The sequence below is a fragment of the Ctenocephalides felis genome, unplaced genomic scaffold (genome assembly GCF_003426905.1).
Source record: "Ctenocephalides felis isolate EL2017-DRISC unplaced genomic scaffold, ASM342690v1 CF-g0.4_SCAFFOLD_01170, whole genome shotgun sequence".
Lineage (NCBI taxonomy): Eukaryota > Metazoa > Arthropoda > Insecta > Siphonaptera > Pulicidae > Ctenocephalides > Ctenocephalides felis.
In genome coordinates, this window is record NW_020537324.1 from 80,166,459 (window position 1) to 80,190,783 (window position 24,325).

Genomic DNA, 24,325 nt, shown 5'->3' on the forward strand with positions numbered 1-24,325 from the left:
AACCTTTAATTTTGTTTTTTGAAGTTTTTTAAATAAGAATTCACACAGGTCTGTTCCAACTGTACTTGTATTCATATGAGTCTTATGGAGATGGAACAGATCATAAACTTTATTCAAAATTTTGAAATAAAATTATTTTTTAAAATGCAAATTAAAGCAACATTGATATTCTTCACGATAAAACATATAAAATTCTATTTTTTTAAAGTTTGTTGCTTATAATTAGTTTTTATAGTTTATGTCCTTGCTACAAATAGTTTGCGAAACATTAAACACATTTTATTTAAAATAATATCCCATCACAAAATTTGGTTCTAATTTTACTCCAAAATTCCAAAATTTATCTCCTTGGCTAGTAATATAATCATATATAGATAAATAAACATACATATAATATTATTATTATTATTCATGATTCATCTCCATTGTCCAATCCGACATGACACATTTGTTTTGTTTCTCTCAATCTCAAAATCTTCAAAATATTTCCCATTGTCATCATTTAACCTTGTGCATCAAAACCAAATAATTCCAATAATACAATACTTTATTATTTTGTATCAAATGGCTGATCCACGACTCAGACAAATCAAAATTCAAACAGGTATTGTTAAAAGATTGACTAAAGAAGCTGATTGTTATGAAAAGGAAGCCGAACAGCAAAAAAAACGTGTAATTAGTTATAAAGATCAAGGAAAAGGCGAATATGAGATCAGGAAACAGGAAGAGGTGCTCCAGGAGGCTCTGATGATGGTTCCGGACTGCAGGAGGAGGTAAATGATAAATGATGAATGGTTAGGTGAAAATGTAACATAACCTCAAAATGGTAAATGATAATACATTTAATAATAGTATTTAATAGTTCATAAAATCATACATTAAGTATAAAAAATTGAAGTTACATCAAGAAAAATTTAGAGATTGATGAGAAGTCTTCTTAATGGCAGGAAAATACTATTTTATGTATTTAAAGCCCCTTGCAATTTTTCTTTAACTTTACTTATTTATTTATTTAAATATATAGCCCACAGATTTCTCCAAGAGGACTCAAAAATACAATTATTTTACATAATGAATAACAATTAAAATATATACAAAGTTACAATATATAGTTATTAACATAAAATGCTTAATATAAAATACATATAATGCAGAATGTAACAATATTATTTATATACAGAATAAGATAAAATAATGAGATATTTGAAAAAAAAAATAAAAAGGTTAACTTGTGCAGACGGAGATTATTCGATTATTAGGTGAAGTGTTGTGAATATCTATTTCATTATTAATTAAGTTAAAGTTAGAGGACATAAGTAAAATAGGCAAATTTAATAAAAGAGAGAATTAGATTCAGGAGTAGGATAATTGAAAAATAATTGCAAACGCTTAGATAGCCTTGGAACATTAAAGGATAGTTGGTTAAGAATAAGCGTACAGTCTATATAATTATTGCAAAGTTTAAATAAGAACACATAATTGTACAGATAAATCGACGTGAGGCAAGGGAAGGAATACCAAATTCTTTTAGTAAAGTGTTGTGGTCAAAGCCACGTTCAGGGTAAATTTTATGTGTTTTATAATAAAGATATTTCAGAAATTTTTGCTGAACCTTCTCTATTGCATCAGAGTTGTTGATTTGATGAGGATACCAAATAATCGAACCATATTCTAATTTTGAACGTACAATAGAATAGTACATGCAAAGAAGTGTATTGTTAGAATTGAATTATTTACAATTTCTCAGTATCAAACTTAAAGATTTATGTGCTCTATTACAAATATCAGTTATATGATCCGTATAAAACAAACCAGAATCAAATAGAACTCCTAAGGTCTGAAATTTTATTACATCTATCAATGCTGGTGTTAGAAATTTTATAATCAAAATGTATGGGAACGCGCTTATGTGAAAAACTAAGAATCTTCCACTTTGATATATTTAAATGTAATTTGTTATAGACACACCAAGAGTGGAAAGAGTCAAGTTGAGACTGTAATAATAAGCAGTCATCAATAGAATTTATTTTGAGATATAGTTTGAGATCATCTGCAAATAATAAATGTGCACAGCTAATAATTTCAGATATGTCATTAATAAAAATAATAAATAATAGTGGACCAAGAATGAATCCCTGAGGAACACCTGAACTAATATTTCAATGTTGCTCAAGAATCCATTAAGATAGGCAAACTGTTTACGATTATTAAGATAACTTATGTCGCGGAATATAAATTATTTCTACTTTCAGGTTGCAAAAAGCTTACGAAGGTTTAAAGTCAATTTTGGACACTGAAAAAGATCTTGTAGAGACAGAAGAATTTAAGTCAGCCGAACAATTCTTGTTGGACGCACAAAAAAAACTGCCACCATCTGAAGGAGGCACCGATTATTGCTAATTTAATTTAACCACCACTTTACTGAATTAATAATTCTAAAATGGCATCACCTAACAATTTTAATACACAGGTAATAATAAATGAATACATTTTAATTATTATTGATACATTTTTACTGTTATTGATTAATTTTTATTGTATCTTTTATTAGGTTGAGAATTCAGTAAACGTTAAAACCAAATCAACTAAAATAAATCATGCAAGTTTATCAAATTTGAAGAATCTTCTACTAGAAATTAAATACATAACAAAAAGCTTAAGTAGCACTGAAAATAATTTAAGACGAAACGCACAAGATATATCTGAGGAGAATTGGAATGTTGAGATTGAAAAAATTGAGATATTAAAAACGAAACTTCAAGAAAATTTAGAAATACTAGACAATCCTGTTTTTGTTAGGAATGTTGCTAAGTGTGTTTCGAAACGGAAACAGAAACGGTTGGCTGTTAAAGCTAGAAAACAGGAATTTAGAGAACGAATGGAAAAGGATATTTTAAGGCGGGCTGAATTGCATAAGGAAATTGATGGAATGTTGGCAGATATTGCAAACGAACATAAAAAGAATTACAGGTAAAGTAACAGACATAGTTAGGCAATTATTTGTTTATTTTTTCTTATAATTGTTTGTTTTTATACAGAAAAAATTACAAATCAAAGAATCCGAATCAGTATTAAGCGATGTCAAGTCTAGAATATCACAAGCACGTCACTGGTTGGGAATTATTGAGCCTTTGAAAGAATTGCGCGGGTTGAGAAATCAGGCTGCACAGGCTCGAGGGGAGAAATTGAGTTTGGTTCATCATGAGGATTTTATCAACACAATGAGTAAATAATAAATTTATTATATATATATATATATATATATATATATAAATCTCGTGTCATGATGTTGGTTCGCGACGGACGATCAAACTACTGAACCGATTTTAAATTTTCGCTCATCGTGTGCATATATATCCAACTTAGGTTATAGGAAATTTTGAAAAGTAAATTTGAAATATAAATACATAATTTTTATAAATTTCTAAAAATTTTGACAGAAAATGACCAAAAAAAAAACAAATCACTATAATGACAAATGTTAAAATTTAAGGAAATTTCGATATTAATTATTCCAAGTTATGTTATAGGCAATATTGCCAAGCAAATTATAGATACAAAACATTATTGTAAAATAAATAATATCATATTATATTAATTTTGGACCAAGAAGGAAATATTTTGACATTTATAAATTTAGTGCATATTGGATATATGAAATTGACATTCACTATTTTTCAATTAAATGCAAATGTAAAAAATCAAATATTTATATAAAAATTGTATATTTAGATAAAGATACTGCGTTGATTTAGACTAAAATTTAATTTATTGACATAAACAAAATTAAAATAAACAAAACACTATGATACGTTGGAATTATTTATCAGAGTGTAAAGAAATTTGTGTAATTAAAATATAATATTATTATTAATATATCAGTTAAGATATATTTTGATTGTCATCGCAAATGCTAATCTTACAGGAAATTGTAACCTCTTAAATGGAATAAATAGTACATTCTAAGGGTATCATTGGAATCTGACAAAAACAAACTAGACACTAAAACTAAATATTATATCATATTATATTAAATTTTGACCGACAAGAAAATATTTTGACAGTTATAATTAATTTGAAATAAAATGCAAATGTCAAAAATCAGATCTTTATGTAAAAAAATATTTATTTCCACAATATTCCTGTGTTGATTTAGCCAAAATTATGAATTTAACAATTAAATAATTATTCTTATGATGACTTAAAATAATTATTAATTTATTAACAAATAAATAATATTTGAAAGAAAATTTTATTGTCATATATGACATGACAAAAGTATAATAAACAAAAAACTATGATGCGAGTGAATTAATTTTTGAAGTATGATATGTCAAATAATTTTGAAATTTTATTGATTTTTTATCAATTTAGGCATATTTTTTATGGCAAAACAACGTTTGCCGGGTTAGCTAGTATATATATATATATATATATATATATATATATATATATATATCATTAATGTATTTTGTTTCCTCAGATAAATTAAAAGAAATCTGGGAAGCAAAGTTAGCGCACTACGTAAAAGAAGAGCAAGATTTAAAAAAATCATTGAACATCCATTACGAAAAGCAGTTTCCAAAAACATTCGAGGAAGAATGGAAAAAGACTTTGTTTGGTGAGAATGCTGCAGATTTTCAAATAAACAGCATTCAAGAATTCGTCGCGATAAGGTAAACAAACTCATTAACATTAAATATTAATATTAATTAGTCTATAATAAATGTATCTATTACATGTGTCTTTTATTAGATCCTGTTGGGACCAATTCATAGTCCCCCCAAATGATGCCGAAGGCTCCAAAATTCCCATAGGTTACGTCATGCCCGTCGAACCAAGTTCGGATTCTTGGAAAAAGTATTTAAGTAATGATAAATGAAGTACAATTAGTATTTTAGCATTTCAAAGCATTTCTTTAGTATAAATTGTGTGTTACTTTTAAATATATTTTAAAAATGTAAAATAAGTATTAATGAATAATATTATTAGTAGGCTCTAGCATGATTTTTTATACTTTTATAACTTTGTGTGTGCCTCAGTGTTATATATTATCTTCTTTATTATATATATATTGTTTTTAATATGCTTCAAATATAAAATTAATTATGATTGAAATACTCATAGTTTTCTTTAAAATACTAGTTATAATGTATGCAATTATTATTATTTAGTTCATTTACAACATCAACTTTAAACTAGCTGTAAGTGGTATTCTGTCTTGAGGCAATTATAGCATCGTGCCTTAAGGCAAATTGCTGGAACTTCCCGTACCGTAAAAAAATGTTCGTGGAATACTGAATGTTTTCAAATAGATTATTATAAATATTGTAACATTGTCTAATATTTATAAGAATTATATAAACTCAATTGCAGAGTTGAAATTATTTGTAAAGTATATTAGAACTATAGTCAGAATTAAAAATAAAATCTGAAATATTTTCGACAAAAAACTAAACTAAAAAAAAAAAAAAAAATGTAACAAAATTTTTTTTTCCAAAATCAATTATTTTGTTAAGACAAGCAGAAAGTTCTTCGAATCATTTAAATGCAACGCTTAGTTCTCTCAAAAACTAACCATTTTTTTAACATTTAGCTCTGTATCTTCGAAATGGCAGGACCTGCCTTTGCCAAAAACTATTAAACACTACTCCTAATCATTACTAATTGAATGTTTTTTAGATCATTCAAATCGGATACTCCGTTCTCTCAAAAAGTCTATTTTTATTTTCTGCACTCTTTGCTTCGTATTTCCGAAACGGCTGGACCTGCCTTTGCCAAAAACTAATCAGCTCTTTTCCTTAACAATAGGAATCGAATGTTTTTTGAATCATTCAAATCGGTTAATCCGTGCGCCCGGAAACGTGACTGGAAATTTGTATCCATACATACATACACACACACACACACTCATCCATTTTTTCTGCGGAATGCCAAAACGTTCAGAAACCTTCAAAACGTCGAGAAATGTAAAAATTTTCAATTCCGATTTTCGGCCCATTACAATAACTTACCCTATGGGAAGTTAATTATGTGAATACGTTTGCGGACATGAATGCTATAGCATTCATTTTCATTGTAATGTAGAATGATATGAATGCTATAGCATTCAAATTTTAAAGTGAATTTGAATTTTTTTTGTAATTATTATACTGTCCAAGTGTAATATTTGATTCTCTATTATTAGATTGCGTAAAGTAGAAGCGTAATACTTGACGTGGATGCTATAGCATTCATCTAGTATATAACGATTAAAATACGGTAATCTGACTACCCTTATGAACGGTGTTTAAACAAAATTCAGATATAAAAACCAATTTAAAAACTAGTGGTGCAGGGCATCGCGCCTTAAGACAAATTGCTTGAACTTTCCACACCAGAATTAAATATTCGAGAGAAAACAATCAGTGATCAATAAACATTGATCAATGATTTACAACAATTGTTTTATACATTTTCAAATAGATAATTATAATCACTATATATTTTATCGTTCATAAAATATACAGTGACTATCTTATCGCTCAAAAGACTTGAGAATGTTTACTTTAGCAAGAGGTGCCGAATGAATGCATCTGAGGATATATTTCTTACGATTAGGATAACGAATTTGAAATATATACATTTTCAAACTGAATTGTGAATTTAAAAGTCACATTTGAAGTATAAAATTTTGTATATTTTTGAAACGTTTGAAATTTTTTTTTTCCGGAAAATTTTTAATATGGTTTGAACCGTATAAGTTAACTTTAAAAATTAACGATTTCGGTTCGGAAACCAACAAAATTATAACAAAATTAGTACTCATTTATAAAAACTCTATAAAATATCTGATAATTTTATGTGCATATGTCTAATGATTATTTTTGACCGCCAGGTGGCATTTTTTTTACTTTTACTTCTGTATATCCAAAACTGCCTTCCCAAAAATTTAATCAGTTCTTCATTTCGTCAATACAAGCAAAATGTTTTTTTCACTATTCAAATCGGACGCTCCGTTCTCTCAAAAACTCGATTTCTACTTTCTGCACTCTTTGCTCAGTATCTCCAAAACGGGTAGACCTGCCTTTGCTAAAAACTAATCAGCACATCAATAGGAATCGAATGTTTTTTAAACCATTCAAATCGGTTGATCCGTGCGCCCGAAATCGTGGACGAAAAATTGTATCCTTACATACACACACATCCTATTTTTTCTGAGGTATGCTAGAATGTTCAGAAACCTCTGAAACGTGAACGAAACGACTACAATAACTTACCCTACGGGAATTATGTTTTTACAGAAAAATCATATTTGCTAATTTTGTTTTCTCGACGTTTCAAGTCATTTTGAATCGTTTGACTTCAAAATTTAAAGACAACGACTATTTCTGAGTCAAATGAGTTTTCTTCAACTTTAAATGCCATTTCATGAAACTTGATAAAAACTACATTTTTGGAAATTTGAAGATATTAGGTGGGAATTAGTTGATGCATTATAAAATATTATAGGCCTATGAAAAATGGTCTTAGCACATACACGTACCTATACCTTAAGGTATAATTACGTGTATGTGCTAAGACCATTTTTCTCAAGATAATTGTTATGAACTTTTGTTAGAATATGAGTACATTAATTTTGAATACATATTTCTATTTTACATACAATTGTATTAAATAATATTTAATAATTATATTTATATTTAAATTTATTTTTTTATTTAAAATTATTTCAAAGATTCGTTGAAGTGTGTCAAGAAAAATACATTTAAATATCAATTTAGGAGACTTAGAATTTTATAATAGGTCTAATATCTCTTTCACAGGCCTATAATATCTTTGGGAGTTATTTTTGGCTATCAAACCTTATAACAAAGCAAAGTTTCGTCAAATTTGTAGACAAGTAAATCTGATCTTTGAGTTGATATTTAAATATATGTAAAAAAAGTAGCCACGTTATATCAACGTATCACCAAATATCGTAACTAAACTTCAACATTTGTTACGTAAATGTAACCTCTACATTCCAATATACATATATCAATTATCACTGTACTTCTAATAAAATATACGTATATAAATATAATTTTACACTATTTATTCATCATATCAAATCAACCTCATAAAATCTTATTTTTATATAAATACTGCACGGCAGTAAAAATCTGTAACAGAGGCATTCCGCATTCCGAAAACACTTTACCGCATCTTTCTAAAAATATAATAACAAAATAAATGATCCACATGCTTTATAATATATAATATATATATATATATATATATATTATTTTTATATTTCTACTGACCGTGTCCATTTTCGTGGTCCTTCTGAGCCTCCCTGCCGATTTTTTCTGCCATCAGATATTCGTTGTCCGAATGTTCGCTAAGGGCTTCGTTTGTCGTAGAAGGACTTTAATAAGTATTCACAATTAATTAATAATTTATTAATCGACTGGACAATAGAGATTTTTCGATACTCACGTCAGTATTATGTGCATCAGTTCGCCAAGGATTCCGTTTTCGTGGGTGAAGGGATTTTCGGATCCTTCGCAAATCGCACGTAGCATGCAAGCTTTGCCGTGCATTCCGTAACTAAAAATAGATTTATATATATATATATATATATATATATACATGTATATATATATATAAATATATATATATATATATATATATATACGTATACATGTATATATATAAATATATTTTTTTCTCATTGTCATATTTAGGTATTTTTTCACTTTTCTAAAATAATTGTTTTTAAATGAAGGTTTTTTGTTAGTTTTGAAATTTAACAATACTTTCAACTCCCTTAAAGTCTAAAACTCCTGTTGAGCGTATCACTGATGTTTACAAAGTAGATTGTAATGATTGTAATTATTGTTACATTAGCGAAAGTTCGCCATATATTTACAAGAGAATGGACCAACACATTTGTAATTCTAAAAATCCTAATCAGTTTAAGACAATGTTTTCGGAACATGTGATTAGTTTAAACCATACTTTCAATACCAAAAACGCTATTATTTTACATAAAGAAAAGAATGTTCACCTCATAAAATTTGCTGAATCTGTATTTATTTTTTTAAACCCCCTTTGCGTTAATAAACGAAATTCTGCTTTTCTAGTACATGACTCTTATCAAAATATTATCATTTTTTTTCAAAAATAATTTTCCAAATCTTTGACTATTGTCAAAAAATAATTTTCCAAATAGAAATTGTGTTTCATAGTCTTCTTTATTTTATGTTTTATTTTTCTTTTCGAGTGTCACGTGACATTTCGTCGTATGAGTTCGATTTGCTCAGAACTAGATTACACAAATTTTCAGTTTTAAAATTAAAAACAAAACATGTTCACATAATATGTTTATTTTTTATGTAATAGTTTATTTTCTATATGTATTCATCAAGAAAAATGTTTTTTCCTGGAGTAGTATGTAAATCTTTTAATTATTTTAAATATAAAATTAAATTTAATTTTTAGTCTGTGTAGATATTTTTTAGATACTGTTAACAAAATTGCTGAATGATGACACACAATCCGTGTCGAAACGTATATTATAAATTAATATTTTTATTTGTTTATTTTCTTTTATTTCGACGATTTGCTGAAAATCAATATTCAAGATATGTCTCAACGTCGAAGAAAAAATCTAATTATATATATATATATATATATATATATATATATATATATATATGTGTGTTTGTAATATTTTTGCAGCCCAATCGTCGAATTAAAAATAAGATTAAATAACAAAATTATTTATTCCATTAAACGTTTCGACACTTGATGTGTGTCATCATTCAGAAATCTGAAAAACATATAACAGAAATCCAAAGTTGATGATAAATATAAATATGTATATAGAAAAGGAGGAAATTATACATACCAAACCAGGAAAAACAATAGAAAAAATTAATTATGATGTAAAATTGATTGAACACGAGAAATTGAAGGAGCACATATTGCCCTCCTATATTTTATGTTATTAATAGCGGTGCATTATGGACACTGATCAAGGTTACAACGAAAGTGTAGTGAAGGAGAACCAATGATTAAAAATAGAATAGAGTTTTTACAGAAGAATTTGAACAGTTCTTCCTATCTTAACAATTCCTTTTCAAAATCTAATCCTTCCTCTTTAGATAAATATAAAGGTGTTATTTGTTTACCTTTCTTAAGCTTTTTTTCTTATTTTTTAAAAAAGTTATTTGCCGTTGAAGATTTTCTTTTGGTTTTCAGTTTTGACAACACTTTCAGTTGCCTTTTTTCTTCTCTTAAATCAAAAACACTTGCGTTGTAACCTTGATCAGTGTCCATAATGCACCGCTATCAATAACATAAAATATAGGAGGGCAATATGTGCTCCTTCAATTTCTCGTTTGTTAATATAATAGTATATTATTATTTTACACAAATTTAGTGTTCAATCAATTTTACATCATAATTATTTTTTTCTGTTTTTTTCCTGGTTTGGTATGTATAATTTACTCCTTATTTATATATTTATATTTATCATCAATTTTGTATTTATGTTATATGATTAGATTACTGAATGATGACACACATCAAGTGTCGAAGCGTTTAATGGAATAAATAATTTTGTTATTTATTCTTTTTTTTAATTCGACGATTGGGCTGCAAAAATATTACATATATATATATATATATATATATATATATATATATAATATAATCTAATAAAATCATAACCAGGTCTTACCTATCTACAAGAGCTTCAACTCCTCGATAAACATACCATCTGGTCATTCCAGAAAATTTTTCACCATCGTTCATAGAACTTACATCTCTTTTGGAAATTCCATTGTCTTCTGAAGATAATTCAGACTCATCATCTTCCGATCTAGATTTATCGTCATCTGATAATGGATTATCATTATCATCATCTGATGTTGATCTAGATTTATCATCGTCCGATGACGATTTAGATTTTTCTTCTTCTTTTGATGTCGATCTAGATTTATCACTTTCAAATAATTCGACATATGATAAATTTCCTACTGGAGTAGATCTGTCGTAATTTAAATTGTACTGGCATTTAAAAACTGAACCGACGGTTACAGATTGGTCTTCTAGGACTACTGGAACACCCACGCCGAAAATAGCCTAAAAAGGAATAATAACGTTATCAGATTACGTAACAGGCCCTTTTCCCTTTTCTAGATTACATAACCGCTATGTTTGACGTAACATCTGTTACGTAATATTAACGTTTTGATTATGTTTTGTGGTTTACTAGGTATAATTACAGGGTGACCCAGAACTCCGGGTCTAAAACCGGGGTGATTAACAGTAAGTGGTCTGAAAAAAAACTAAAAATAAAATTATTTAACGTTGGTTGTAAATTTGGAGCTTTCAAGTGCAACCTAGAGCTTAGGTAAAAGTGTGACCAAATTTTTGGCTATTGTGGTTAATTTTCACTAATTTTGTTTATTCAAATTTTGGAATCGTAACCGTGAATAACACGGTTTCTAGGAACACAGTAAAAAATAATAACGCATTCGTCACAAGTTTTCAAGAATTAAGACTTTTTGTTGAATTGTGAATTCCAAATTTATTGGAACAAATTAGCTCCAATTTGTATTAGGTGTGTCATGATTTTATATATATATAAACAAAAAACTGTATAAAAAATATAATGTCTAATAAAATCATCATTGTAAAAAATTAAATTGATATTTAATTAAATCCACTTAATTAATACAATCGCGAATTAAAAGAAAGAAAATTTATGAAAAAGCTCTCTATTTATAAAATCGGTCGACTTTGAGAGGCCCTCCTTTAAAAAAAATGCACTAAAGTGTTTTGGAAAATTTCATCAAGAGTTTGAACATTCATACAGGACTGTGAAATAGTAAAATACTCAGTAGTTTTATAACAAAAAATTGGAGTAAAAAATAAAAACCTAAAAATAACACTAAATATTTTTGTGTCAATGCACTAGAAAAAATTAAAGTTTTTTAAGTTTTTACTTTCTTACATTTTTTTTATTACCATCAAGTATTTTAGTAATTAAAGTGTGTACATTATTAAACATTTAAACATTTAAATAAGTACACACTTTAGTGCATTTTGTTTAAAAGAGAGCCTAAAATGTTGTGAGCAAAATGCACTAACAATAATCGTGTCACTTTTAGGTTTTTATTTTTTTACTCCAATTTTTTGTTATTAAACTACCAAGTATTTACCAAATACCATTGTATTACCAAAATACAATCCTGATTAAATGCACATTTTTTTGATAAAATTTGCCAATACACTTTAGTGCATTTTTTTTTAAATAAAAGCCTCTTAAAATTGACCGATTTTAAAAATTTTAAATTCATGGTTTAACAAATTATCATTATTGGGGCAAATATGTCATTATTTTTGACTGTGGTCCTAGAAATGTTATTTACAATTACGAATCCAAAGTCTAATTGAACAAAATTATTAAAAATTAACCACAATAACAAAAAAATTGGTCACAGTTTCACAAAAGCTCTGGGATGCACTTAAAAGCTCATAATTTTCATTTATAACTTTTTTTCTTGACGTTGAGTTCTGGGATACTCCTTATATATTAATGAATAATATGCAATTTTATTAAATAAAAATTAATATTTACAAATATATTATTTCCCCAACTGTTGCACACGAAGAAAATCACTATAAAAATCACATATTGATATAAAAACATTTTGGTTTTAAAATTATTCTTATATATTATAAAAACACATAAAGCACTAAAACTAAAAAGTATATTAAAATAACACTATATATAATATTTACTATAAATAAATATTAAATCAATATAAGTATAAAATATTTTTGCTATCCGTTCTAAAAGCAAAAAATACACTAAGTTTAAAAGTAGACTTCCTATGTAAAAATTCTAAAAAAATGTTTAATAATATTGCAGATGAATTTAATAATTAAATTTAATTTAATTTAATAAAGACAGGGCCGCATGAGTGCAAAATTTATGTTTTTTTAATATAAAATATTTAATAAAATTAAGTTTGCTTGTTTGATAGGCTGTCTATTATTTTTTTAAAAATATTTTTTTATTTAAATATGATTAAGATAGATAATATATGGTACGTATATATATATATATATATATATATATATATAACAAAATTTAGCACAAATATTTTCAAACATCACAAAAATTTTTAAAAAAGCATATATATTTTTTTATTCACACATTAATAGAAATTGAATTTTATACGTAATTTTAAAAACAGTAATAAAACCTTATTTTAATTATTTTAAATTATAATTGGAAATACGTAGTAATTTATTAGCTTTTCTATTTTCACCTATTTTTCATCTTAATGAAATTATATATTAAATACGACTTTATAAAAACTCGACAATTTTTATTTATATTTATATATAGACTTTCGTATATTTTTAATTTTATATTTTATTGAACCGAAATGTATTGTTCTCAACCTTGTGTGTTTTATTTGAACAATTATATTAAAAAACAAAGTCTAATACAATTTAAATTTATGTATATATTAGCAATTATTTGAATTATCTATAAATTATTTTACTTGTAACGTATAAGGATGCTTATCAGGAAAAACCAAAGTCCTTTTATCCCTTCGAAAATTTTCCGCAAAATCCGATTTTCCACAATTCGTCCCTGATATGAATAGAAAGAAAAAACCGAAACGTGTTAACATACTTTGTGAATGAAATTAAATTAAAAATATAAATAATTTATTTATTTAGACTTTATCATTGTCATTGTCGTTATTGTTATTTAAATATTATAACAAAGACGTTTGTTTATATATGTAACTTGTGGTGTTACATATAATTTGCATTGAGTTATTAATTGCAATTTTGTCTAAGATTCTTCAACAGTAAAATAAATAATAGTAAAATTTGGTAGAATACTAGCTATTATGTATATTCATTAGTATTAACAATTTTTATTAATAAAAAGAAATTATTATTTAAATTTTGGATTCTTTCAGCTTCACATTTTGAATTTTTTGTATTTTGGTATAAGAGTATTAAAATTTCGACGTCCTCAGTTTTCATTTTGATATTTCATAGTATAACATTTTTTATAATTAAAATTTTAGAAACTAGATTCTAAAGTTTGATATTTATTTATTTATTTAACAATTCGTCAGTATAATGATATTATAATAAAGCTAAAGTCAATATTTTGCAAACTTAATATAATTTAATTAACTATTAACTATATTTTATTACTTATTTAATTTATTTACTATAAACTTATTTATTTCTTTATTATATGTTTATATTTAGTAAATTTTAATTTTGTTTAATATAAATATTTGTTTGTTGCAATATATTTCAACAATTTAATAAGCTTTACAATACTTTTATAATTATGTTGTTTAACAAATTTTAGATTATTTTATGATATTTTAACAAAATTATAAGTGTCTTAATTTATAATAATTATAATATTTTTTTCGAAACAAATTGATAAGTATTTTTACAATATAAGTATTTTCTTTTACAAATTTTTATGTATTTCAATGAAAAAAATATTTTGTTTCACAATTTTCAATTTATAAGTTTATAAATATATATAAATAGATATAAATTTTAGATATCGAAATTTTAAAATCAAAGTTGAAAAATTGAAGCTTTTGATATTATGTTAGACTTAATACTTAATTGAAATGTTAAATAACAATTTTAAAAATAAATTTAAATTTTAAAAATTAGGAATTATAATTAAAAATAATTATTTAAAAATTAATACTAATATAAGACCTATATATATATTATAAAAATAAAGTTTGAAAATAGCTTCTTATAATATCATCTTAAATATTAAAAAATATTTGGTTTCAATATTTCATATTGTATTCTAAACACTAAAATTTCAAAATTAAAAAAATATTAAATCTTGAAGTTTTACATATTATAATATAGTTATTAATATCTATCAATTAAAATATAATTTAATAATTTTTTATATACTGAACCTATATTTTGTAGTACTAAATTGTAAAATTCTAATATTGGTTTGTATTTAATATTCTAGATTTGAAATTCAGGATATCAAATTTTTAAGTAATAAATGTATAAATTCGGAAAAAATGAATTTTGGAAATATAAAAACAAATACTGATATTATTTTAGAAAATTTAAAATTTCCAAATTTAAATATATCAGAAATCACAAAATTAGGTAACAAAAATTTAGAAAATATGAATTAAAAATTAGGAATCTTAAGTTTGAAAATATTTAAGTTTCAAATTAAATTTTAAATATTTAAATTTCAAATTTTTGTAGATGTTTTTCTGTTTTGGTATGTAAAACTTTTGCAATTATAAAAAATAATAATAAACATTTTTAGTTAATTTATTTAATTGTTTTGCATTTATTTTAGTTATAGTGCAGCAATTTATTCTAAATTTGTCAAAATATAGATTTTTGGCAATTTTTTCCTGAAGGTAATTTTAATATATATATACATAATATATATTATATTAATATATATAACATACATATATATATATATATATATTTTGTATGATTCTGAATTGAATATATATATATATATATATATATATATATATATATATTGAATATATATATATGTATATATATATATTATTTTTATATTAAGAAACAAATTTTGAGAACCGTTACATGCACTTCGTTCACACTAAACAAATTATCATACAATAATTTAATAAATTATTATATTTATATTAATTATCATATTCAAACCATCTTTACAGTTACATCTCGAAAAATGTCACACTTATTTATAATTTCTTTTTAAATATCGAAGTCACCATAAGACTTTATATATAAAATTTCACATTCAAACCATAACACTTGTTATATATAAAAGTATAACAAATATTATTTAAAAATATCACAAAAATTAAAATAAGTATTAGATTTGTGTTGTACTCTTTGAGGTCTTTTAATTGATATGTCACATTGTCAATTGAAAAAGTTGTTTGGAAATATCCTATTGGCAAGTTTCCAATTATGTACTTTTATACGAAAAAGCTTAAAAGCTTTGAAAAAATGTTATATAAAATTATTAGTCCAAATAAAGAACGAGTGAATTTTTATAATTATTTGTCATTCAAGAGTGCAATTAATAATTTGTAACCATTAATTTACCTATTGGCGAGTTTCCCAAACGTTAAAGTTTTTCATCATATTAAAAGTAAAGAATTTTTTATTTTTCTAATTAGATTTTTCTGAGTTTTATCTATAAATAAAAATATTGTTTGTTGTTTTATGAAAATTGTATTAATATTGTTTTGTTTTCGAGTTTTTCCATAAATATTCGGCATTTGAAAAAATCTGCAGTAAGGGCATTGCACAATCGTGGAAAACTCTGGAACATCTTTCTGCAAAACAATTTGCAAACACATAATTATATATATATATATATACAGGGTGTCCCAGAATTCAACATCAAGCCGAAACGAATTGTAACTATCATTAAAAAATATTTTAAAAAAATACTCTATGCAGTTTGAAAATTATGAGCTTTTAAGTGCAAACTAGAGCTTTAGTGTATAAATCACCAGTTTTTCGGTTATTGTAATTAATTTTTGATAATTTTGTTCAACGAAACTTTGGATTCGTAATTATTAATAACATTTCTAAGACCACAGTCAAAAATAATGACACGATTGTCCAAAGTTTTCAAGAATCAAGACTTTTTGTTGAACTATGAATTTAAAATTTTCAAAATCGGTCGACTTTCAAAGGCTCTCATTTAAAAAAATTGTACTAAAGTGTTTTAGCAAGTTTCATCAAAAGTTTGCACATTTAATCAGGATTGTAAAATGGTAAAATACTTGGCATGTCATAATGAAAAAGTTTGAATAAAAAAATAAAAACCTAAACATAACACGATTTTTGTTAGTACATTTTGCTCACGACTTTGTTATGATAGTTCATATCAATATCATACGGCTTGACCTTGAGTTCTAGGATACTCTGTATGTATATATATATATATATATATATATATATATAAATTAATTTTATTACCTTGTCCATATTCGAAATCCCTCTGAGCTTCCCTGCCGATTCTTTCTGCAGAAATGTATTCATTGTCCGAATGCTGGTTCACGGCTTCATTAGTAGTTGATGGACTTAAATATTAATAATGAGTATATTAAATATTTTTATATAAAATAATTTGAATATTTGTATAATTACTTACGTCAGTATGATGTGCATCAGTTCGCCTAAAAGTCCATTTTCGTGGGTGAAAGGATTTTCTGCATTTTCACAAATTGCTCGTAACATACACTCTTTGCCTTGCAAACCATAACTAGAAAAAAAATTATGTTCAATATATTTTTTTTTTATTTAATATGAAAATTCCCCATTATATTAACAGACTAATGATTATATTATATCTTTTATACTATTATATTTACTCAATAATTTTAAGAATTAAACTTTTCATCGAAATTTTGTCAAAAACGGCTAAATCGTTTTAAAAACTTTATGAATTCAATGAAACTCGATAAAAACTCGCGTTGTTTAGCTTTTTGTTATGATCGACTGAGCCGTTTCTTTAAATTTCTCTGTCTATTCGAAACATGTTTTTTGGCAAACGTGCTCATTAGTTTTGGACAAATATCGGCCAGCCCATTTTTCGCAATTGATTGTTAAAAAAAAAATTATCAGTGATTTTAATAAATCTTTGTATGGTGGTCCTAATAAATATACTAGAATATCATATTCATACAAAAAGTGGTTAATTATAATAATTAATTGACTTCCCGAAGGAGAAGTTTGTTTTCATCAAAAAATCCGATTTCCTAATTTTATGATTTCTCGACGTTTCAAGTCATTCTGAATCAAATGAGACCAACATTTGGAAAAAAGTAGATAAAAGATTTTTTGCCATAAATCGACGTTTTCTCAAAAAACAACTGGACCGATATCAAAAATTTAAAAGCAATTCGATGTATCTCGATAAGGATTATCGTTTCTCAGTTTTGTGCGACGATCAGCCAAGCCGTTTCTTTGTAAATCGCAGAAAAGTGAAAAAAATTCGTACCACGTTTTAGCTCGCAATTCTGAATCGATTATGAAAATTCAAAAACCGTTCGAAAGATATTGGTTGGGAATCGTGCTGATTAGTTTTTGATAGAGATCGGCCGGGCCGTTTTCTTGTAACGAAGTGTTAAAAATGTTTTTTCGACGATTTTTATTATTATTTTTTTGACGGTAGATACCATAGTCTTGTAGATCATACTAAAATATTACGGCCCTACGACAACTCGTTTAGCTTTAAGAATTCGTCAAAATTTGCAAAAATTGGTATCGTTTTTTTGGCATTTGTCAAAATTGGACCTTTCATCGACGTTTTCTCAAAAACGCTTGAACCGATTTCAGAAATTTAAAAAGCGTTTGATGTATCTTAATAAGGACTATCGTTTGTCAGACTATCGTTTGTGCGACGATCTGCCAAGCCGTTTCTTTGTAATTTGAAAAAAAGTGTTAAACCCTTCGTCCACATTTAGGCTCAAACTACCGAATCGATTTTAAAAAATCAAAGAATTAGTTTTAGGTGAAAATCTACCGAGCAATTTCCTTGTAATTAACTGTTGAAAAAAAATTCAAGCCAATTTTCCTGGAACTCTTTTTTGGCGTTACATATCATGGTCTTATAGAACTTACTGAAATATTATGGCCTTGCGACAAGTAGTTTAATTTTAAAAATTCATCCAAGTTTGAGAAAATGAGTAGTTTTTTTGACGTTTGTTAAAATTAAAATTAGACGATTTACTTGGTATAACGATAGAGTACTTGGTCTTAATGAACATGCTACATCATTAAAGTCCTACGGAAACTGGTTCAATTATAAAAATTATTGATTTTTGAAAAGTTGCTTTTAGAAAATACTCCGTTCACGTTAAGTTCGTTCGTTTTCAAATATGTGTAATAAATCCACTGGGAATACATTGAATCGCTCATAAATTAATTTATTTTTTATTGATTAAGTCGATTATTTACACATATCAGGAAGTTCATGTAACTCGCCTCAAGGCTAAATACCAATACCAACTAGTTGATATTTTCAGTCAGTTTACTTTATAATAGATTCTTGCTCATTTTGGTTTTGTTATGATAATATAAATGTTGTCCATTATTGTAATTTTCTTAAAAGATTTGCTTCAACACAAAATTTTGTTTTTATTTTCCTATTTTATGAAGTAGTCCAATTTTATTCCACAATTGTTCAGATCTCTATATGTTAAATATCGCGTTAGAATTTAAATAAAAGCCCAACTATTTTAATAATTTTGTATAAATTAGTATTTAGTTCTTATTTCTCTTACCTGTTGACCAGCATCTCGATACTTCTATAAACGTGCCATCTCGTCAAACTCATATTTTCACGACCATCGACATCTCTTTTGGAAATTCCATCACCAGAACGACTATTATCGTCATCAAACAATTGATGATAAGATAAATTTCCCACAGGAGTGTCCGTCAGGTATTGCAATTTATAATTTGCTTTCATCACCGAACCGACTGTCACGGACTGGTCTTTGAGAACCACTGGTAGACCTACTCCGAAAATCGCCTTAGGAAAAAATAATAAAAAAATAAATAAATTAATTAATTTCTATTTCTATTTTTACTTTTTTTTATTTTTTACCTGAGTAGCAATAAGATGAACTTTTTCAGGGGTCAATTTCAAACCTTGAATTGAAGTGCCTATAAATAGTAGAATCAGAATACTCCTGTAAATCATTTTTTATATTCATTCAACTTCAAAATCCAACATAGATCTGATCGATATTTTGGAATTATTTGACATTATTTTAAAATATTCGATTTTCTTCTATACCGGTTTAGGAAATTACCATAAGGCAGAGTTTTAAAACAGTTTATCAAAATGATATGAATAGAAATTCAACAATAAGTTTAATATTAAATAATTAGAAAAAAACTGAATGTTTGAAAACTAAATGTGAATCGTTCAAAAATATAAAAAAAATTTATACTAATAAAAAATGAATTAAACTGAATGATTTTTTTAAATTATGTGACTACCAAATTAAATTCGTTAGTAATATTTATAAAGAACAATAAATACAAATAAAAAAGAAATTTTTGTACTTACCTAACATATTTAATATCAGTCGATTTAGGCAGTTTTGGTAAATTTTTGCTAATTTTAAGCCAAACTAGTGGGGTATATAGCATCGTGCCTTAAGGCAAATTGCTGGAACTTCCCGTACCGTAACGAAATGTTCGAGGAATACTGAATGTTTTCAAATAGATTATTATTAATATTGTAATATTGTCTTAACATTTATAAGAATTATATAAACTGAATTGCAAAGTTGAAATTATTTGTTTAAAGTATATTAGAACTTTAGTCAGAATTAAAAATAAAATCTGACTTATTTTCGATGTACAAAAAAATTTTTGTTGAAAAAAAAAATTGAAAAAAAAAAAAAATTTTGGAATAATTTTTTTTTGCCAAAATCAATTATTTTGTTAAAACAAGCTGAAATTTCTTTGAATCATTTAAATCGGACGCTTAGTTCTCTCAAAAACTGCCATTTTTTACACATTTAGCTCCGTATCTTTGAAATGGCTGGGCCTGCCTTTGCGAAAAACTAACAACACCTTCTCCCAATCATTACTAATTGAATGTTTTTTACATCATTCAAATCGGATGCTCCGTTCTCTCAAAAACTCGATTTCTATTTTCTGCACTCCTTGCTCCATATCTCCGAAACGGCTGGACCTGCCCTTTGCTAAAAACTAATCAGCACGTCTCCTTATCAATACGAATCGAAGGTTTTTTGAACCACTCAAATCGGTGGAGCCATGTTCTCGAAATCGTCGACAAAATTTGTATCAGCACACACACATCTATGTTTTCTGAGGTATGCCAAAATGTTCAGAAACCTCTGAAACGTGAAGATATGCAAACATTTTCATTTTCGGGAAGTTAAAAAAATCGGAAACAAAATAATAATGGGTAAAAAATTAAAAAGTTACAAAAGAAAACCATGTTTAAATATTTTTGAAATAAGTTTGTATTAGGAAATTAAATTATCAATAAAGATTTATAATAAACAAATAATACAGAAAAAACTAAATTTTCAATATTTTCTACTTACCATATGTTAGTCGATTTAGGATGTTTTAGTAAACTTTCGCTCATTTTAGAAAATTCAGGCAAATTTGGAAATTTTTCTTTAATTTCTGGCCATTTTCATCAATTTTTGCTCTTTTAATCAACGTTTGCTCGATTTTGGCCATTTTGATCAAGTTTCCATATTTTATTATTATTCTTTGCTCGGTTCTATCAACTTTGGCTATTTTATCAATTTTTGCTATTTTGTTTATAATTTTTGCTCGATGCAGTCAATTTTTCCTGTCTTGATCGATTTTAGCTCTTTTGACTAAATTTTGACTCAATCTTGATCATTTTAGTCAATTTTGACATTTATATTTTTATTTATATATTTTTAAAAATATTTCATGTATGTAGTTAGAGTTTAGTTTAAAAACTCTGTCAAAATCTAATCGTGTTTAACTAATTTTAACCGAATAAATTTTGTGACACTTGGCGACATTTTTCATTGTTGCATTATTCATGATTATCCGGAATGACATTGTAAATATTAAACAAAATTTAAATTTGAATAATATTTTGTATATATATATATATATATATAACTGTAAATATCGAGTTGCATATCAGAATTAACACAATTAACTTAAAACATATCAAACGTGATCAAAATTTCTGACTCTTTTAAATAAATTTTCATAACTAATTTTAAACGCAAATTTCAATCATTAATTAATTTTCGACAATTCTGACTTTAGATGAAAAATAATATAGTTTTATAATCTATATTTATATTTATTAATAATATAGTTTAAATAATTATACTAAAACCTTCCCAAATCAGATCGTAGTTTCAAAGGATTACGAAATATTCTAACTATTTTTTAAGTTACAGAGCAAATTATAGAAACTATAAAAAAAACAATAAAAACAATCAATATTGCCACAGCAAGAGTTGCCTATTCTGTTTTTTACATAACTCAACATTAACAAAATCTTAATATTTCGAATATGAACTAAGCTTTTTAATATCGCCTATAACCTAATCTGGATATAAATGCACATGATAAATCAATTAAACCTAAAATTGGTTCAGTAGTTTCGGAAACTATTCCGGACAAACTTTTGTGACATATATGTTACAAAGTACAATACATAAATCAATTGTTATTGTTATTATTATTATCATAATGATCATTTACAGTTACACCTGTCCGAAATGTCACACTTATTTATTTATCATGACTAACAAATTAGGAAACCACGATCGTCTTCAGAATTAGAAATGTTACGATGGAGACATATTATTTCTATCTAAAGAAGAAGAAGTCATTTAAATCATATCTGTTCTGATAAAATAATAAAAATAATAATAAACATATTAAAACAATTTTATAGATAATTTGTGAATTTGTGATAAAAAATTGTGAGGGTTTCAGTGATGTGCCGGAAGAATAGGTATGTAATATATTATTTATATACATATATAAATATAAATTATATATATGTGAGAAATTTGAAAATACTATCTAAATAAAAAGAGATTTGTGTCGCACAGCGTGTTAAGTTCATTCCGTTTATTTATTGTTTTATTGCTGTAAATAGTCAAAAAAAATCCTTCTATAATTCTTCGTTTGAATAAATTTTGTTCGAATTGTAGTACAGTCGGGTTAGAAAAGTCCATATTGTGTTTTAAAGTATAAATATGCTCCGCAATCATAGTTTTAAATTGTCTCGAATGTTTTGAATCGTTTTTATGTTGTTGTAAACGTTTCATTAAGTTCTAGACAATTAATTTGATAGACGAGATTTCTAAGTCGTCCGATATTAAAAGGAGTTTGTTTTGGTAAATATATATATATATATATATATATATATATTTAATATTATACATAATACAATTTCCAACCATTTTCTGTCCTTTTGTTGGAAAAAAAAATAGACATACCATTTAAAATTTACAATTAGACGAACAGTTTGCGAAGACAATTTACTATTAATTTTCTATTTTCTAATACGATTTTAAAGTATACAGAGTTGTTGTAGGACATTATAATGTTAGACAACATCATAAATCATTTAATTTTGTTTAATTTTGCTGAATATATCAACTACATTAGGCAAATAGTTTCGAAGTTACAAACTTTAAAACAAAAAAATTCACAAGAGAAATTTTAACGTCAAATCCCTCAAAATCCAATACTATATATAATTAACTATAATTTCAAAAACGATTTTAAAATATACCGAGTTGTTGTAGGGCATTATGATATTAGACAATATTATAAGACATTAAATTTTGTACAAATTTGCTAAATATATGAATTATGTTAGACAAATAGTTTTGAAGTTACAAAAATATAACCAAAAAAATGCACAAAGAAATTTTAAAGTCAACTCACTCAAAATTAAACAATTTTAAAAACGATTTTAAGGTATACCGAGTTGCTGTAGGGCATTATAATGTTAGACAATATTATAAATCATTTAATTTTGTACAAAGCATTATGATGTTAGACAACATTATAAATCATTTAATTTTGTATAAATTTGCTGAATATATCAATTTGATTAGAAAAATATTTTGAAAGTTACAGAAGATATAAAACTCAAATGCACAAACGAGATTTTAACATCAACTCTAGAATAAACATTTAGTTTCAAAATTGATAAATAAACTATATATAAATAAAGTATTTTAAAGATACTTTAATTATCTTATCATTTATAAGCAGTAACTTAATAAGTACAAAAACTAATGCAGAAACTAATGTCCATTTTCGATTTGATAAAATAATTTGGTTTTCTTGTTTAAAATTTTATTGGTATGAAAGTATTCTCCTATTTATAATAATAAGTATATGTATATAATGTATTATAGTAAATAAAAAAATTGTTACTTAAAACTAATAAATAATTTATAACAACTAGTTCTATCCGAGAGTTTTCCACAAATATTCAACGCTCGTAAAAATTTGTAACAATGGAGTTGTGCAACCCTGGAAAACCCTAGAACACCTTTCTGCAAAACCAAAGAAAAAAAAACAATAAAATCCTTCCCCAACTAATCCTAAAGTAGAATATAATATATCAACGTTTCCCAAAGTGCGGGTCGCAGAAAACATTGAACTGCTACAAAAAACTGTATAAAATTCAGTTAGTCACTAGAACAATAATAAAAGTCTTTGAAACGCAATCCATAAATAACTTGGTATATTTAACAAAAAAGCAATACTT

General features: G+C 25.6%; 2 protein-coding genes across 2 annotated transcripts; both read left to right on the forward strand.

Annotated features, from left to right (window-relative positions):
* Positions 1–453: 453 nt before the first annotated feature.
* Positions 454–2,693, forward strand: LOC113366403 (tubulin-specific chaperone A-like). The gene is made up of 3 exons (XM_026608002.1): positions 454–773; positions 2,253–2,470; positions 2,552–2,693. The coding sequence occupies exons 1-2, from the start codon at positions 565–567 to the stop codon at positions 2,398–2,400; spliced, it is 357 nt and encodes a 118-aa protein (XP_026463787.1). The 5' UTR covers positions 454–564; the 3' UTR covers positions 2,401–2,470; positions 2,552–2,693.
* Positions 2,441–4,993, forward strand: LOC113367733 (programmed cell death protein 7-like). Its single transcript, XM_026609314.1, has 6 exons — positions 2,441–2,470; positions 2,552–2,603; positions 2,963–2,970; positions 3,039–3,225; positions 4,484–4,676; positions 4,756–4,993. The coding sequence occupies exons 1-6, from the start codon at positions 2,441–2,443 to the stop codon at positions 4,880–4,882; spliced, it is 597 nt and encodes a 198-aa protein (XP_026465099.1). The 3' UTR covers positions 4,883–4,993.
* Positions 4,994–24,325: the final 19,332 nt, after the last annotated feature.

Excerpts from the sequence above, each read along its gene's own strand:
- LOC113366403 (XM_026608002.1), top strand. The coding sequence starts at position 565 with ATGGCTGATCCACGACTCAGACAAATCAAAATTCAAACAGGTATTGTT. Across the intron at positions 774-2,252 it reads GTTCCGGACTGCAGGAGGAG|GTTGCAAAAAGCTTACGAAG; the intron begins GTAAATGATAAA and ends TTCTACTTTCAG.
- LOC113367733 (XM_026609314.1), top strand. The coding sequence starts at position 2,441 with ATGGCATCACCTAACAATTTTAATACACAG. Across the intron at positions 3,226-4,483 it reads GGATTTTATCAACACAATGA|ATAAATTAAAAGAAATCTGG; the intron begins GTAAATAATAAA and ends TTGTTTCCTCAG. Across the intron at positions 4,677-4,755 it reads CAAGAATTCGTCGCGATAAG|ATCCTGTTGGGACCAATTCA; the intron begins GTAAACAAACTC and ends GTCTTTTATTAG.